Source organism: Trichoplax adhaerens, genomic scaffold (assembly GCF_000150275.1).
Source record: "Trichoplax adhaerens TRIADscaffold_23 genomic scaffold, whole genome shotgun sequence".
Classification (NCBI taxonomy): Eukaryota; Metazoa; Placozoa; class Uniplacotomia; order Trichoplacea; family Trichoplacidae; genus Trichoplax; species Trichoplax adhaerens.
The window spans coordinates 524,586-539,836 of record NW_002060964.1 but is presented as its reverse complement, the minus strand read 5'-3'; the positions used below and the strand labels follow the sequence as shown (position 1 = coordinate 539,836).

Below are 15,251 nucleotides of genomic sequence, written 5' to 3'. Positions count from 1 at the left end.
GTGAAAGTCTGCAAAAAGTTCATGAAGCGTTTGGTATTGTTTTACCTGAGAGATGGACAATTGTCTTATTAATATACATTTATTAAACTAGGCCTTTCCCAGATAGCCCAATGAAAATAAGTTAAATTTCGAATAGCACGAAGCGGTAGCCCAGTTAATGTACGAAAAAACTTGTTATTCGTACACGCTAAATCTATCCTCATGTATGTCAACGAAAACGATATTTAAAGTGCTATCATATGTATGTAATAAAATACTTTCTAAAATTGTAGATTGTGATGTTTGCAGTTTGATTGTAATGCAATGAAATGAAGTGTGTAGAAATCAAGCTACAAAACTTCTAACAAACTTTAATTCTACATTCTTTGCACTCTGGTCGACTTAACAAAACTTTGACACCAAATTTATATTTGGGAAATAAAATATCAACAATTTATTAAGAAAGCGTGAGAGAGTCCGATCAAACANGCCTTTAAAATACTTAATTCTAAGTATTATAAGTGACGAAATAAAAAGAAAGGACAGAACTGAAACTGTCAACAACCAAACAATCTAAAAAAAACAAGAATGTTTTCACTTACAACAGTTCCACCCCGAAGGTCTTTAAAATTCGACAAGCTCTTCAAAAGAATCTTTCTTTACTCTCTACTCTAAATATTCTAATTCCACTATCATTTATAGGTTTCACAGAGCCGTATGTGGTATTTAAAACTAAACATTTATTAACCAATCTCTCTTAAGATTCACTTTAGAAAACTACTTTGCACCACTTAAGAAAAAAAAAATCATTCAAAGTTCAGACACAATTAATCTTATGATTACTTTACAAAACACTATAAAGCCAACAGCCTAACCATAGAATACATCAAGCTTAAATATAAAGATTAAATCATAAAAATAACAGTCTAACTTCTTAGCAATCAACACAACCTCTACCACTTGCCATCTTATTTTCTATTTCCTCAACTAAACTTTGTTAATGTAACTTTCATTTCTCCTCATAAAATTCCAAAATTTCAAATTCACAACAAAAAGTTCAAATTTCAAAAATCAACTCTTCTAACATTTTCTAAACATTAGAATCCCAAAATTATATCGGACATAGATCTGACCGGTTCCGGATTCTGAATCCGAAAAATCTAAATTTTATAAAGATCACATAATCGCTTATCAAAAAATTTTATGTGACAACTATGACTACTTTTCTGACATTAGTATTGACAGTTGATGTTTAGTGTGAAATTGTACGGTGGCTGACCGATTATAACCTACATCGCAGTACTTTACTGTCATGTTATAAATCCTCTTTCTTTGTGGATAGGACTTTGTTACTGAGTCAAATTCATTTACAATCCTAATAGACCACCAAACGCTCTTTCTTTAGATTAGGTGATTGCTCTTAGGTTAATTCTATAGTAATCTATACAATACTTTATAAAATAGTAAGGAAGAAAACATGGCGACATCCTTATTTGGCAGGGTAAAACTTATAAGATACTACCACTTTCTCGATATTTTCTATAGTAAAGTAACAATAGTTACAAACTAAAAGCTATAAAGGACTCTGCTATAGTCATTTACTACAGTATGTTACGCATAACAGATCTAACTGAGATAGGTGTTTTGGGTACCTTACATAACTATAGGGATTATATTCTTTTACTAGTTTTCAATAAATGTAGTAATCTAAATGATGTACTTATGGCAGGAAAAGATGAAGAATGAAAAAATTGAATCATCCTCTTGAATTATTAATTAGCAGTCTCGTAAAGACTACCACATCCTCCATTAGTCCATGATAGTCGCTTATGCCTTCAAGTCTGTGAAGTGTTCTAAAGTTTTTAGCAAAGTGACAAGTTGTAGTTAGAATTAATGATAAGATCATCCGTTGTTTAGGTTGCTAGCGTGGGCATAGTTCAACGTCATACATATCTTATTCCAATGTAGCTAACCATTGGATAGTATTCATACCGCATAGGCCGTAGTCCTACATGTGCAGTAATAAGAGATCTTCATTTTTATAATTGAATGCCTTGTATTTCGTTGAGCTTAGCGATCGTTAATATAAAGCTAACTTAATTAACTCGTAGACCGTTTCGAATCTATGTAATCTATAACTATATGCTTATCGTACTTTACTCTACTAGTCATTCTTTGGGTTATAGGAATGAACGAAACAGTCGTTGAAATACCTGTGATGAATAAGAAACTGACTAACACGAAGTAACGAGAAGTACAATACAATTGTAGACGATACTTTACTTCTACTCCAATCCTCCAGCACTAGATATGTTTCTAGTCTTGACTATTTCTAGCAGCTAGTCTACTAAAATGTATCAAAATGGAATTCTGCATGCATGTACCGTTAATGTTATTGTTATCATTATGATTGAAGGCCATGTAGCCATAGATTACTATAATTCAATTTTTCTCAACATTTATAATAATATTGGCAATAACCAATAGATATCATGTACCTGTACATAGAAGTACCTAATTATAGTTATTGATGCCTTTATTATAACATCAGAAATAGTCTACAAGGACAGCATGGCTAAGTGAGGTTAACACTATTCACCTTCTTATTTGAATGATAGACGATCATGATTAGTAATGAATCTACAGTTTATTGATAAGTAAGTAAATGTTACTTAAAATTCCTATTGTCTAATAGATTGCTGTGGTACCTGTAAGTGATTTTGTTTGACATGTACATAATTGGAGAATAAAGCTTAATAGTGATTTCAGCTGGTTGATTTTGACCTATACTAGTAAATATTATCATATTAAGAGACTACTTACTGAGTCTGTAGTGCTGTTGAGGGCTTTATCCACACATATCCTTGAACAGTAATACCTATACATCGCTTTATATACTACATGAGCTACATTCTTTTCGGAGTAATTTAGTTATCTATTTCATATAGAACTATTAGAATCGGAAATTTCAATTCAAATTGCTATTCTATGTGTTTACTTTCATCTTTATTAACCAATTCTATCCCATCAATTTTTTTAAATGCGATAGATCAAGAACACTAGCAGATACAGAAAAAGCGGTTGAAAATTGAACTTTAAGGCTGCTCTGTCAATTTCTTTAAAATATTAAACGGAAGAAATAAGAGCTGAGGCCAAAAAAAATGAAATTAAAAGTTAAATTAAAATGATAATCTCGTAAGTTTTAAAGTAATAAATTTCAATAGATCGATTGATATTTTTAAAGTTTTGTAACATGTCTTGCATTGTAAAAACTGTTGCTATCTTAAAAATTACAAAGGTGTGCACTGTAGTTCGATGCTTTGATATTTAAATTATATTTGTATACCTATTTATATTTAGTATATTTTACACTAAAGCTTCTCATGTGCTTAATAATAAAAATATTGAGCCAAGATGGACTACAGAAATGACAAATTTCCCAAAATTGAAGATTACTTCAACTAGTAATAGGAAATCAAGTTGGTATCTTATAATATGGAATCATCATGGATGACATTAAATGTTACTTCTAAAGTAATCCACCGTATGCTATCTTAATTTTTACAATTTGTCGAAATAAGTAATTGCTTTCAGTTGGTTCAGAGAGAAATAATTCGAAATTAAACTTGATAAATGCAGGTATGTTTTTATGCTGTATTGGTTAGGTATGAACTAATTCTGAGTAATAAAATACGATGAAATGATGAAAATTAAACTATGAGCTTCTTAAATTTCTATTTAAAATATTTAAACGATACTATTAAAATTCTGTTGAAAGTTGAAGATCATAGAATTTTCATCATTCACTTGGCAATCATCGCTCTGTTTGTAAATAGATAACAAACATCGAAAGGATCCATCATGCTAAGCCTTTGTCCAGCCTAAGCTTATTCTTTAGCGATTAAGCATTAAAGCATCGCAACCACTCCAAATGATACTAATGTACCTACAGTAACCCCAATAACGAGAAAGAGGTAGGCCATTGCTCCTGCTGATTCGCTAAGTTTTGGTGGAACACGCCTAAAAAATTTTAATTTAAACTGTAATTAAATATCAGGAGTAGCTAGACAAGACACTAGCAATAGCTGTAAAGGCGTCTTCATCATAATGTGTAATTTATTGATGGAAATAATCAGTAAGTATCTGATTCAAATATGGCCTACTGTAAGCTCTGATAAAGCTAAGACTTACTTTGGTGCATACATGGAGCATAATGTATTGATGTAACCGTGAGAAATGCCAAGTAATACAATTAATATAGTATAAACGATGTCACTATAGATTTTTACTGGCAGATGCCTTCGTGGATGAACATTGCAATACATGAAAAGTGGAATAAAAATAATTCTGCTAATGGATATGATAAGCAACAATATCCCTTGATTTTGACCGGGCTAGATCCATATACATACAGATAATGAAATAAAACATAAAGAAATCAAGCTATAGTTGATATATTTATAGTAAATAAATAACTCATCCGCTATACGTTAGCCTTATATCAAATTAGTTAAGACTTAGTAGACTAATGGTTTAGAAAGTATTCTATCAACTAAACAATACTCCTTGACTGACCAATAGTATCCATCTGGAGGTCAGTCGGCCGACCACATCGGCTACGGCAAATAATAGAAAGCATACTATAGGTATAAATAATGGACCTAATAAAAAAAATATCAGGAAATCAATATTAATTCAGCAATACAAGAGTTGAATTGATAACTCTAGAACCATAGTACATAAATTAGAGCCATCCGACGCGTATGAGTGAGTTATATTTCCGGTAATTATGGACGCCAGTATAGTCATTTACTTTAAATATCATTTATCTTTAAGAACATGGGAAAATAAGAATATTCTTATCTGATAAGATACTGGATCTACCTTAACTATCGTCTTTCTATATACTTACAGTGTTATAATAACGCAATGATACTCAAGATAGCAATAGCTATGTACATAATATGCTATAGACCTTAATTGAGTATGGCAGATGAGCATAACATTTGAAGTATATAAATTACGGTTGAATTAAATAACAGTCATTAAATTAAGATAGCATTACCAGCTACGAAACTAGGTTAAAAAACCATAAATTGATGGAGCTCAAGTCTAGAATAGAAACAATATACGACAACGAGTTTAAACTACTGAAATTATGGTAACAATACCTGTTAACAGGGTGTTATTTCCACGATAGATGGAAATAGCTCGCGACGCAATACTCGGAACAATACAATACGAAACACCACAACAAAGAAGTTGGGCAACAACAACTGGCCATACCTGAAAATCAAACAGCGTATGAATTAAATTATTCAATGAAATTTCCATTTTTTCTCAATCTTTGGTAAGTCTAATTCTAATAGTATTCTTGATTACCTTTCCAAAAATATACTTAATGCGCCGCAGTTTACTATTTTCGTATGGAACATGATCATCTTCGTCGTCAGAATCACTAGAACGTCTTGCGTCATCTAGAAGCTTTTTCTTCTGCTGCACATCTATTTTGATTGTATTCAATGATTTACAATTATCCGATTAATAAGTGAATACGGTTAATAGTCTATCTAATGTTGATTGAAATTTTTTAGTTGTATTGTATTTAATCAATAAGGTTAGAACCGTATTCTAAACGTGTTTCCATATAATATCTTGCAAAAGCCTAGATAAAAATTGGCATAGAATGAAGTTATAGTTTGGAAGTGCTGTATAAAATTTACTTTATTAACTATCTTCCTTTACCAAAATGATATTCTACCGTACTATTTCAAATATACTTAATATCGATATATTATGAAAATAAAACTGACATTTTTGTTCAGTAGTATGTGAATAATCATGCATAAGACTAGTATCCCAACTCCACTGGCAAAGTAAGCAAAACCACTGCGACTTGCGGATCCCGTTACTAGAAAAAAATTTAGTATACATTATAGTTATTGCCAGACGTATTGGTAATATTTCGACTACTGTGATGAAAAAATCACGAATCAATTACTTATCAAAGATAATTAGAAATTTATTAGAATCTTCATACAAGACATTATACACAGACTTATTCTAGCTGAATACACGATAATTCCTACGAAGACCTCATTTTACGAGCACAGCATTACTATTGGGAACCTATATTTCGGCTGATTGTTTGCAATTTAATAAAGTAAAATATATTGTACTTCTACAGAAATTATTACTCGTTTGCTATATTACGACTATTTTAGTAAATCTATGGTCTAATCGTCACTATTAATCACTACCATTAATAGTAAATCAACATACATACTATTTAAGATCATTGAAACTAAGTAGTTGTATCTCGCTCATACGCTGAATTTACAGTCTAGTAAGAGCATTTTTCTAAGCTAAGCTAATCATCTACAATCCAATATATAGTCATCATGCTTACGTTGAACAGTCTTGAACTTTGTCTAAAATCTCAATACTGTGATAAAAGTGACTAGATTATACCGTGTAGTTATGTAGATGGTATTAAACTAGCTATTAAATCTTAACTTCTTCATGCTTACGTAGTGATTTCAGCTAATTGCAGTAGTTTTGTGTAGGTAATACAGCGATGATATGTTGTGTAGAACTGTATATCTTAATATAGTACGTGCTATATAAGCCCGTAGCTGATAGCCATATTAAGTAATATTATTAAGCAATGTACTAATGTGATTGATGACTCCTATGTAGAGGAGCAATTGATGATAATTTGTATAAGTTGTATAGAATTTTTATCGTAGAGGCTAAGTCGATTATCCGGTTTATCTTAGCCATTTTCAACTGTTATTATTAGGGAAGAAATTGGAATTCTTCTTTGACTGACGACACACGGACGTTAATAAACTAAACCTTTATAAGTCAATTATTCGGTGTTGACTATTTTGTGTCACATTAGGGATTTCCTCGATTTTAACAACTCAGAATTTTGAGTTTACGAATTAAGTACCCAGGGCTAATAACCCGTACACTACAGTTTAACCAAAACGATCTTGAATATTCAATACGATAAATTCAAGATTTAATAATGTTTAGAACTCGATATTGAGGTAGTGATGACTAGATTTTGCTGTATAGTTGTTATATAGACGGAGTTAAACTAGTCAAAAAGCTTTGGTTCCTTTATACTTGAACAGTCTTGAGTATTCAATTGATAAATTCAAGATCTCATATACTTTAAGATCTTAATATAGCGATAACAATTACTAGACTATTGCATAAAAAAGTGAATAGGAATATTGAGTGCTCTCTTTTACTATTATTTATCATTGCAACTAATTTTCTGTTTCATACCGATTAGTGATAGGATACTGGATAGTGCAGTAAAGAGACCGGATATACCCTGCAAAAATTTGCAAAGAAATATATATCTTAATGAATTTAGGTTGAAACAAATGGAACATTAGGCTTGATTTAAAGGCAGTCGAAACTTTTATTTAATACGTATATTGAATATCATTAAATTAACATGATAACTTCTGATACAGTATTACACAATCTTAAAATTCCTTACTTGACCGGCGACTAAAGCTTGTGCGTATTCCTTGGGGAAGACACTAACCAATCCGAATACACTTGCTTGATAAATTGTGCCGCCAAGCACTTGGTATCGTTTGCATTACAGGTATAGAAGTAAAAGAAAGAAATTAGATAAGGTATTGGTTGTTTGTATGCCAGTTCTGACGGAAAATCCATAGTCGTGAATATAACGAATACTCGTTGATTGGCATCATTAATCATGACTGAGATGAATTTACTGACTACCATAGTGACGGAAGCGAATAGAAGAGAACTCTGTTACAATTCACTTGATCTTGGTTACATTTAAATTTACTTAGAAAGTTAATAGTTGAATTTATTGGAACCTGTTGAATAGCGCTATAAGTAAATTAAAATGGTGTATTCTAATCTTGGATTAAAATTAAATCACTATGACCGTCTACTATATGCCTTATTAATTTACTTATCCATAGACAATGTTTACTTGGCTTCAAAAACAACCATAAGTGAGCTAGTAATGTGTAAAGTGCATGATGAAATGAACTCTCAAGTTGCTGTAAGTAACTATATGGTATAGAATATTCAGTCTTAATTTTTTGGTTAATAGTGCAAATATAAGGTAAATCTATGCTGTGCTTTATTTAATGACTTTGGCTACTGCTATAGTTGTTAGATAGAATTGAACCATTAAAAATTTTATTTTCACCCTACATAGATTTTCGAATTTATTTAATCTATTTTACTTACTACTGTTTAGGATGATAATCGTTAAGGTTAGAACGAAAAACGTAAATTTCCCTGTAAGAGAAGATAAAGAAATTGTTCCACGATAAGTAACTTATAGCTAAAAAATTATAAAGAAAGTGGCTAGTTTATTCTTATTCAAATAACATAAAGGTATAAACTGACTGAGAGATAAATACTACATAGTGGTGAGGAAATGAGTCGTAAAGATTTTAAAAGTTGAAAGTAAAATAGATAGGATCGATGTGTAAGAATGTTATTTAAATTTTGCCGTTTGATTTAAAAAAATGACGGTAAAATGTCGCAAGTCAGAAATAAACCTGGCAAACTGCTAAAGAATAATAAGCTTACTTATTATGGTACAGCAAATAGAGACAAAATGGAACTAATAAACTCTAATTGAATTGCACATGTAGCGGTTATTGAAGCAATTTATACCATACTATAACTAAAAACGATAGGACACAGTAACTTCTAATACATTTAAAAGCTGATCAGTAAATGGGATCTTGTAATATCGAAAATAGATTGAAATAGCTCAAATTACTTCAAATAAAATAATTGATAAACTAATTTATTTATCTTAAAGAAGAATATTTGGCTTTTCTTGGTCAAGCATGATTTATGAAATCTAATGATTTCGATAAACCAACGATAAGACTGATAATTGTAATCTACATTTTAAATTAGAGCTAGCCTGGAAATATTGTTAGCATGAAATCACAGATACTCGCAAAGCTGTAAATAATAGATGAATGAACAGATGGATTTTCTCTATTCAAGTATAGTAGTCTATCTCATATAATACAGCATAAGGGTATAGGGGAAAAAAAATGAGGATATTGGTCAAATAATTTCGTACTAAGTTAACCGATTGAAGTAGTAATAACTAATTTATGATCTGGATTATTCTCTATAATTCAGGTAATAATACTTCATTATGCTAACGGTAACTGTATCGATAATCCGGATAGTTATTAATTCTATACATTCAAATAATAATAGCTTACATTTAGAAGTATCTATTTTGGCCAAGACAGCTGTAACTATAAAAAAGAATATCATAGCAGACAAGGAAAATATGATACGTTTTCTGACATCAACCCTAAAAAATTGCAAAAAGTAAAATAAGCTTTCGTTTTTAACCGATTAGAGTATAGAAGAGATTTAAAGTCACAATCATTAATATCAATGACGGCTGTTCAACATAACTTACGATCGCAGTAGCAAAATATTCACAGTACCAATAAATAGTGTAGGTAGACTATGGGCGAGCATCACGTAATTCTCAACAGTATATTGGTATGGCGTTCCTTCTAGCTTAGCAGAAAAGTACTGTAGTACAAGAGGCTCATATTGATTAATCAAAGAAGTCAATAACATTAATCAACATGATTGGCACTTGCCAAGGTGAATCAACTAAAAGATGAAAATTCTAAATATTTCCTTACTGTTGATGCGGTAAAAAATATATGTACAGGCATGGCACTGGCGATTCCAAAGAGAAAGAATAATATCCAAACTATATAATATCTGTAATATAAATAATATACTGTAAATAGACTCGATTTAGTAGTAAGATCGAGTTAAAATTTTGCAGGTTAAAGGTTGCATAATTTACTGCAGAGTCATAAACCGACTCAAAGTTAGCCCAAATATAAAATAGGGAAGAAATATTTCGCCGATAACTAAGAGTTCAATATGTAGTAGGCGACTATTTATTACGCCTTGATTCATTAGCTTAAGGTTAGATGTTGTATAATATGAAAGGAATAGCACAATAACATGAGTAATGAAGATGATGAGCTTCATTTTATCTGCAAGTCTGATTTCAAAGTTGATTAGTTCAACGATTTGTATTAAAGTCGTTAATTAACTGAAAGTTAGCCTAATTATAAAATAAGGAAGCTATATTTCACCGATAATAAGCGGGATGAATTTAGATGTGGTATGTGAGTATTTATTACGCCTTGATTCATTAAATCAAGGTTAGTATATTGTATGATATGAAGGAAACAGTGTAATAACCTGGGTAATGAAGAAGATGACCTTAAATTCTATCTAAAATTAATTCAATCTATCAGCTAAAGTAGTTTAGCAATCTAATTCGTAGATATTGCGAAGCGAGATACAACATCAATGAGCTCATAGTGCATCGTAGTTATCAATAACAGAAATAAAGTAAGGCCAGCATACGGGTAAAAATCTAACTCCAATGGAGTTAGGTGCAATGTCAATTAAATCCTAGAGTATCATAGCGTTCAATAATAGTATGAGAAAATAAGGCCAATGGAAGAGTAAATTCCTAACTCTAATTGATCGTTGTCTGAAGGACAGTCAGTCTCTTTTTAGGTGATATCTCAATAGTGTCTAGTATAAAATTCCACATCCTTAGGTACAGTAGCGAGTCCGTAACTTGCCAACGTTTAATCGATGTCCAATCAATTGAATAGGCCAATCAAATAGCCAAAATGGCGGCATAAAGGCCAAAATTGATTCAGAATTTGTCTTAAATAATTAGTTAACCTATATTTAATTATCGATAACGATTCTTGCGCTATTAAAGACGGATCAGTCAATTGCTTTAAAATTTGATGATGAAATAAAATACGTATACGTTGGTGCATCTAGCTGGTGTAACAAGTGTCCGGTATAGTAGTCATAAGAAGCTTTAGATATCTACATTACGATGAATATCGCCACCGATGGATTTGATAAACCTCGAAGTTCTATTAACCTAAGATTCTGCAGTACTGTGAAAAGTTACTAAAAGTAGAGTTATCAGATAGATCCCTCGAAGAATGCAATTGAGTAAGTAATTAAACTTTAATAAAACACAGTAAAACATGACGTTCAAACAAGCCTTAATATCGTAAAACATGGAAGTTAATATTTCCTAGTAAATTAGTAGGAATAATGCTGCAAGAGAAAGAAGTTAAAAGTTTCTGCAACTTACAAATAGAATTTAATCTTTTATACCGTTCTAGATGATATGATAGAATGTATTTCAAAGTCTATTAAAATCTATGACAAGTTTTATATCGCTACATATCACGATTACGTTTACCTATCGGGAGGAATGGTTTTGATGATCTCTGAAGCCATGATAGAACGATTAAACGATTCCTTTTCTGACTCAACTAGGCTCAACGAGAAAACTTGGATAATTACGGTATCTTACTGACTGGGTTAGCCTCTACGAAAAACTTTGTAAGCTCTCTACTCTGTATCGGTCTGAAAATACTAGATTTAAGGAATGACATCGGGATCCTTTTCGTCTTGTTAATCGTATTCCCTATAGAATTGCATCTTACCGTGTTCAACATTAAAATCTTCGGGGACAAGTCATGAGACTCTAGACAAAAGTAATGATTACTATCAAATTCAGTATATTGTTTGTCTTGTATTATGTTTCTTTTGTAGAGAGCTCTGTTATCCCATAAATTATTCGCTCCATTATGATGAAGATAATAGAGGGCACAAATTGAATGAACAACAACGAACTCTACTTTTAAGAAAGCAGGACGAAGTAGTAGGATGCCGATTATTTGAAGAAGATGCTACACCATGGCGAATCAATACTCTAGGGAAATTGTTGGGGAAGATGGCTATACATGCGTTGATTATCCCATCGTCATTGTTCATGCTTGGTAATGTCTTGATCATTGCTAAACTTTAATAAAAATAGATGTTTTATACTCAATTCAATTTTGTAGGGTATTAGAATATACTGTAATCTAGATTTTAAAATCAAAATAAAGTACTTTCCGAGAGTGAAATCGCTCTGTTTTAGTTGATAGTGATAGAATGATTCGATTTTTTAAAGAAGATTGACTTAATGTCATTCACCTAAAACTATAGACTAACTGTGTCATCCATTGCATCTAGAATTATGATAGTTATAGTGTACTGTAGTTAATAATATGCTTTTTGATGTATTACGATAGTGCTAAGATATTATCTATTGCATTCGTGAAATACTGTAGAATTGCAGAATATTGTTTATGCTAAATTAAGGGTTACTATAACATAATTTTGTTGCAATACATCCATAATGTTATAATATTGTATTCAGAGAAATGGAGCAAGTAGGTCAAGTCAAACGTAGCTGTTTATTATTTCATAACGCATCACAATTTAAGATAAATTATAAAATCATCACAGACCAGCCTCACGGCTTAAAATTATTGTTGTAAGATTGCACGAAAATAGTTTAAGTTGTACATTGGATCGGTATAATTGTACAAGTACGTGGTATCTATTTCTAGATATTACCTACAAGGATGATGATACTGTTGTTGAGAAGTAACTTTTTCATAGCAGCGGTAATATAATTTTGATTTAAAAACTTCTAAAGGAATGTATTGATAGAATAACTAATAATTTATTTATGGGATCTTAAGTATTTTTGAATATTTAACTTCATCATTTTCTAATATTATTTAGGTACTGATAAATAATGTTATTATGAATTGAGAATAATAACACTTTTCAAGATGAGGTTATTGAGTTAGATATAGATCTTGTTACCATGATATTGAGGTTTATGTCTAGAATTAAGTTATTCGTATGGTGCTATGCATTGAGGGTTCTCACGTCCTTAGGGGCTGAACTGTTAAGCTATCGGCACGTCCAATTTAACCTATTGCTATAATACTGAGATCATATCCTATTGCTATTTAATGGGTTGAGCATTGAGGATTATGATGTCTTTGAAATTTGAATACTTTCGACGTCTGTATCAAGCTTTAAGGAAATGACTAACATCAGCACTGGAAATAGTGATTTAAATTTGTATCATAGACTAGACAACCAGTTGCTTTGCTATGCTATAACCTAGTTGTCATGGATATCATAAGCTTCTCAATGTATAAGTAATCTTTTATACTATAAACTGCCTTAGTATCTGCAAATTTATTGAAATCAAGTAGATTACTGCTGTCTTATAAAGTTTGGATATAATGATTGATAGACTTCATGATCAATGCAAGGATATCTTTCGTGACATAAGCTATAGGCAAACCTTATGCCGCATGTTCTATCGCTTATACAGTTATCGTACAGTTTGCAAATAAATACTATACACAGAAATTTGTAACCATATCAGGATGTATTTAGCATCCGATAGCGTGGATGAATTAAAGTATTACGGCTGCTCCAAATGATGCCCCTGTACCTACAATAATTCCAACGGTGAAGAAATAATAGGCAATTGCTCCTGCCAATTCGCTGAGTTGAGGTGGAGCACGTCTAAAAACAATATTGTAGAATTACATTATAGTATTTATCAATTTGATAATGTATGGCCTTACGTGTAATAGCTGTAAAAATTTCGCATTTATAATCATTTAAATTTGTGGAAATGGTAAATAGAATGTGAATCTGAAATTCGAATGTACTGTAAACTACATACGGAACTTACTTTCCCACATACGTAGAACATAATATTACCAAATAACCACGAGAAAAACCACACAGCATAACCAATATCATATAAGCGATATCGCTGTAGATATTTACCGGCAGATGCTTTCGTGGATGGATATTGCAATAAAGGATGAGTGGGATAAGGATATTAAAAGCAACAGTTTCCCTGGATTTTACCTAGGTTAGATCCATGTGTATTCAGGTTATGAGATAATAGATTGGATAAATTTAAGTCCTATTACTAATTAAGAAATCGATAAAATCATTTATTACGGAAAAATTTACTTTTATAGACAAACTTAATTCTTATATACCATGTTAAAGTCATCTTAATGCTACTGTTGATTCAAACTTCACTGTAAAATATATTTGTAATGTAACTTAGTATTGTGATTGTAGACTGTTAGCCATGTTTAGTATAATGTACGGTAGATATTTATCCTAAGAGATATTTGGTAGCTATAACTATAGACTGTAGTGGTAGAGACTCTATGCTAGAGTACAGATGACTATATACAGTAAGCTGTTGAGTTACTAATAAGGCTATAGGTAAAAATAGAACTGTAAATCATATATTAGGATATGGTTAATTCATTGTACTTTGGCTGGTGTGAATAATGTCTACGTAAGCACTGTAGTCGTATCCATATTGGATTAATGATGGTCCGCAGTAGAATAGTCTTACTAAGAATAATTTAACTATGTGTAAAATAAGGTAAAAGGTTGCTATGCGGATTGTAGCTGCGAATGCTACGGAAAGTATAAAAGCATACAACTTTAGATTATTCTGTTAGTTCGTTCTAGAAGTCTTTAATAGTAGTATTCGGCTAGAGTAGAGCTGTGTGTAGTTAATCTTTGTATAAGATTCAATAAAGCCCTTATTTTCTAAAATTTGGAATTTCGTGATGGATATATATCACAATATTTTAATAAGGTAGAAGAATATTATACTTTAAAATGGCAAAAATAACCTATTTGCTATATTTTATAAAACGTATAATATCAGTTTCGATGCAATGTTGTTAGACTCATTCTTAAAGGATAGTCTATCATGCTTTATTAATCTTAGGTGATTCCTAAACTTAAAAATAGTATCCATCTGGAGAGAAATCGACCAACAATATCGGATGTGGCATCTATTAGAAAGCATACTGCAGGTATAAATAGATGACTTGGTATAACATAGTGGAAAAATATTATTACATCAACAACGTATGAGCTAGATGGACATCTGTAATATCATTTCTATTAGTAGTGCAATATAATATTCTATTTACAGTAAAATAAGAATCAGTTTTATAATAATTATAAGGTATCAGAAGTTAGGGATTTAAGTGATATTTCTGAGTATGAAGCTATCAATAGCGGAAAATCAATTATGTAATTTAGCCGTAAAATAATGCCCCTAAAATAGAGGATTATAAAGGTAATTAAATATATAGGTGCTCAAATAAAATGCTCTATAATCCTGCTGCCTGTGGCGCTATGGTAATGTCTTTAAATGCATTTAGAAGCGAGAAACTGATTTTAGAGATGGAAATTTTTCCTCACATTTCGTGTAAGACCATAGTATACTTTTGTATTACTTTTTGTAT

The 15,251-nt window shown here is 31.1% G+C and overlaps 1 protein-coding gene across 1 annotated transcript; it reads right to left on the bottom strand.

The window, feature by feature from the left end:
- Window positions 1–3,105: 3,105 nt before the first annotated feature.
- TRIADDRAFT_61364 (uncharacterized protein) lies at window positions 3,106–5,913 on the bottom strand (the record flags this gene model as incomplete). Its single annotated transcript, XM_002117281.1, has 7 exons — window positions 3,106–3,125; window positions 3,926–3,999; window positions 4,171–4,373; window positions 4,555–4,640; window positions 5,151–5,265; window positions 5,362–5,483; window positions 5,793–5,913. The coding sequence occupies 7 exons, from the start codon at window positions 5,911–5,913 to the stop codon at window positions 3,106–3,108; spliced, it is 741 nt and encodes a 246-aa protein (XP_002117317.1).
- Between the last annotated feature and the right edge of the window lie 9,338 nt (window positions 5,914–15,251).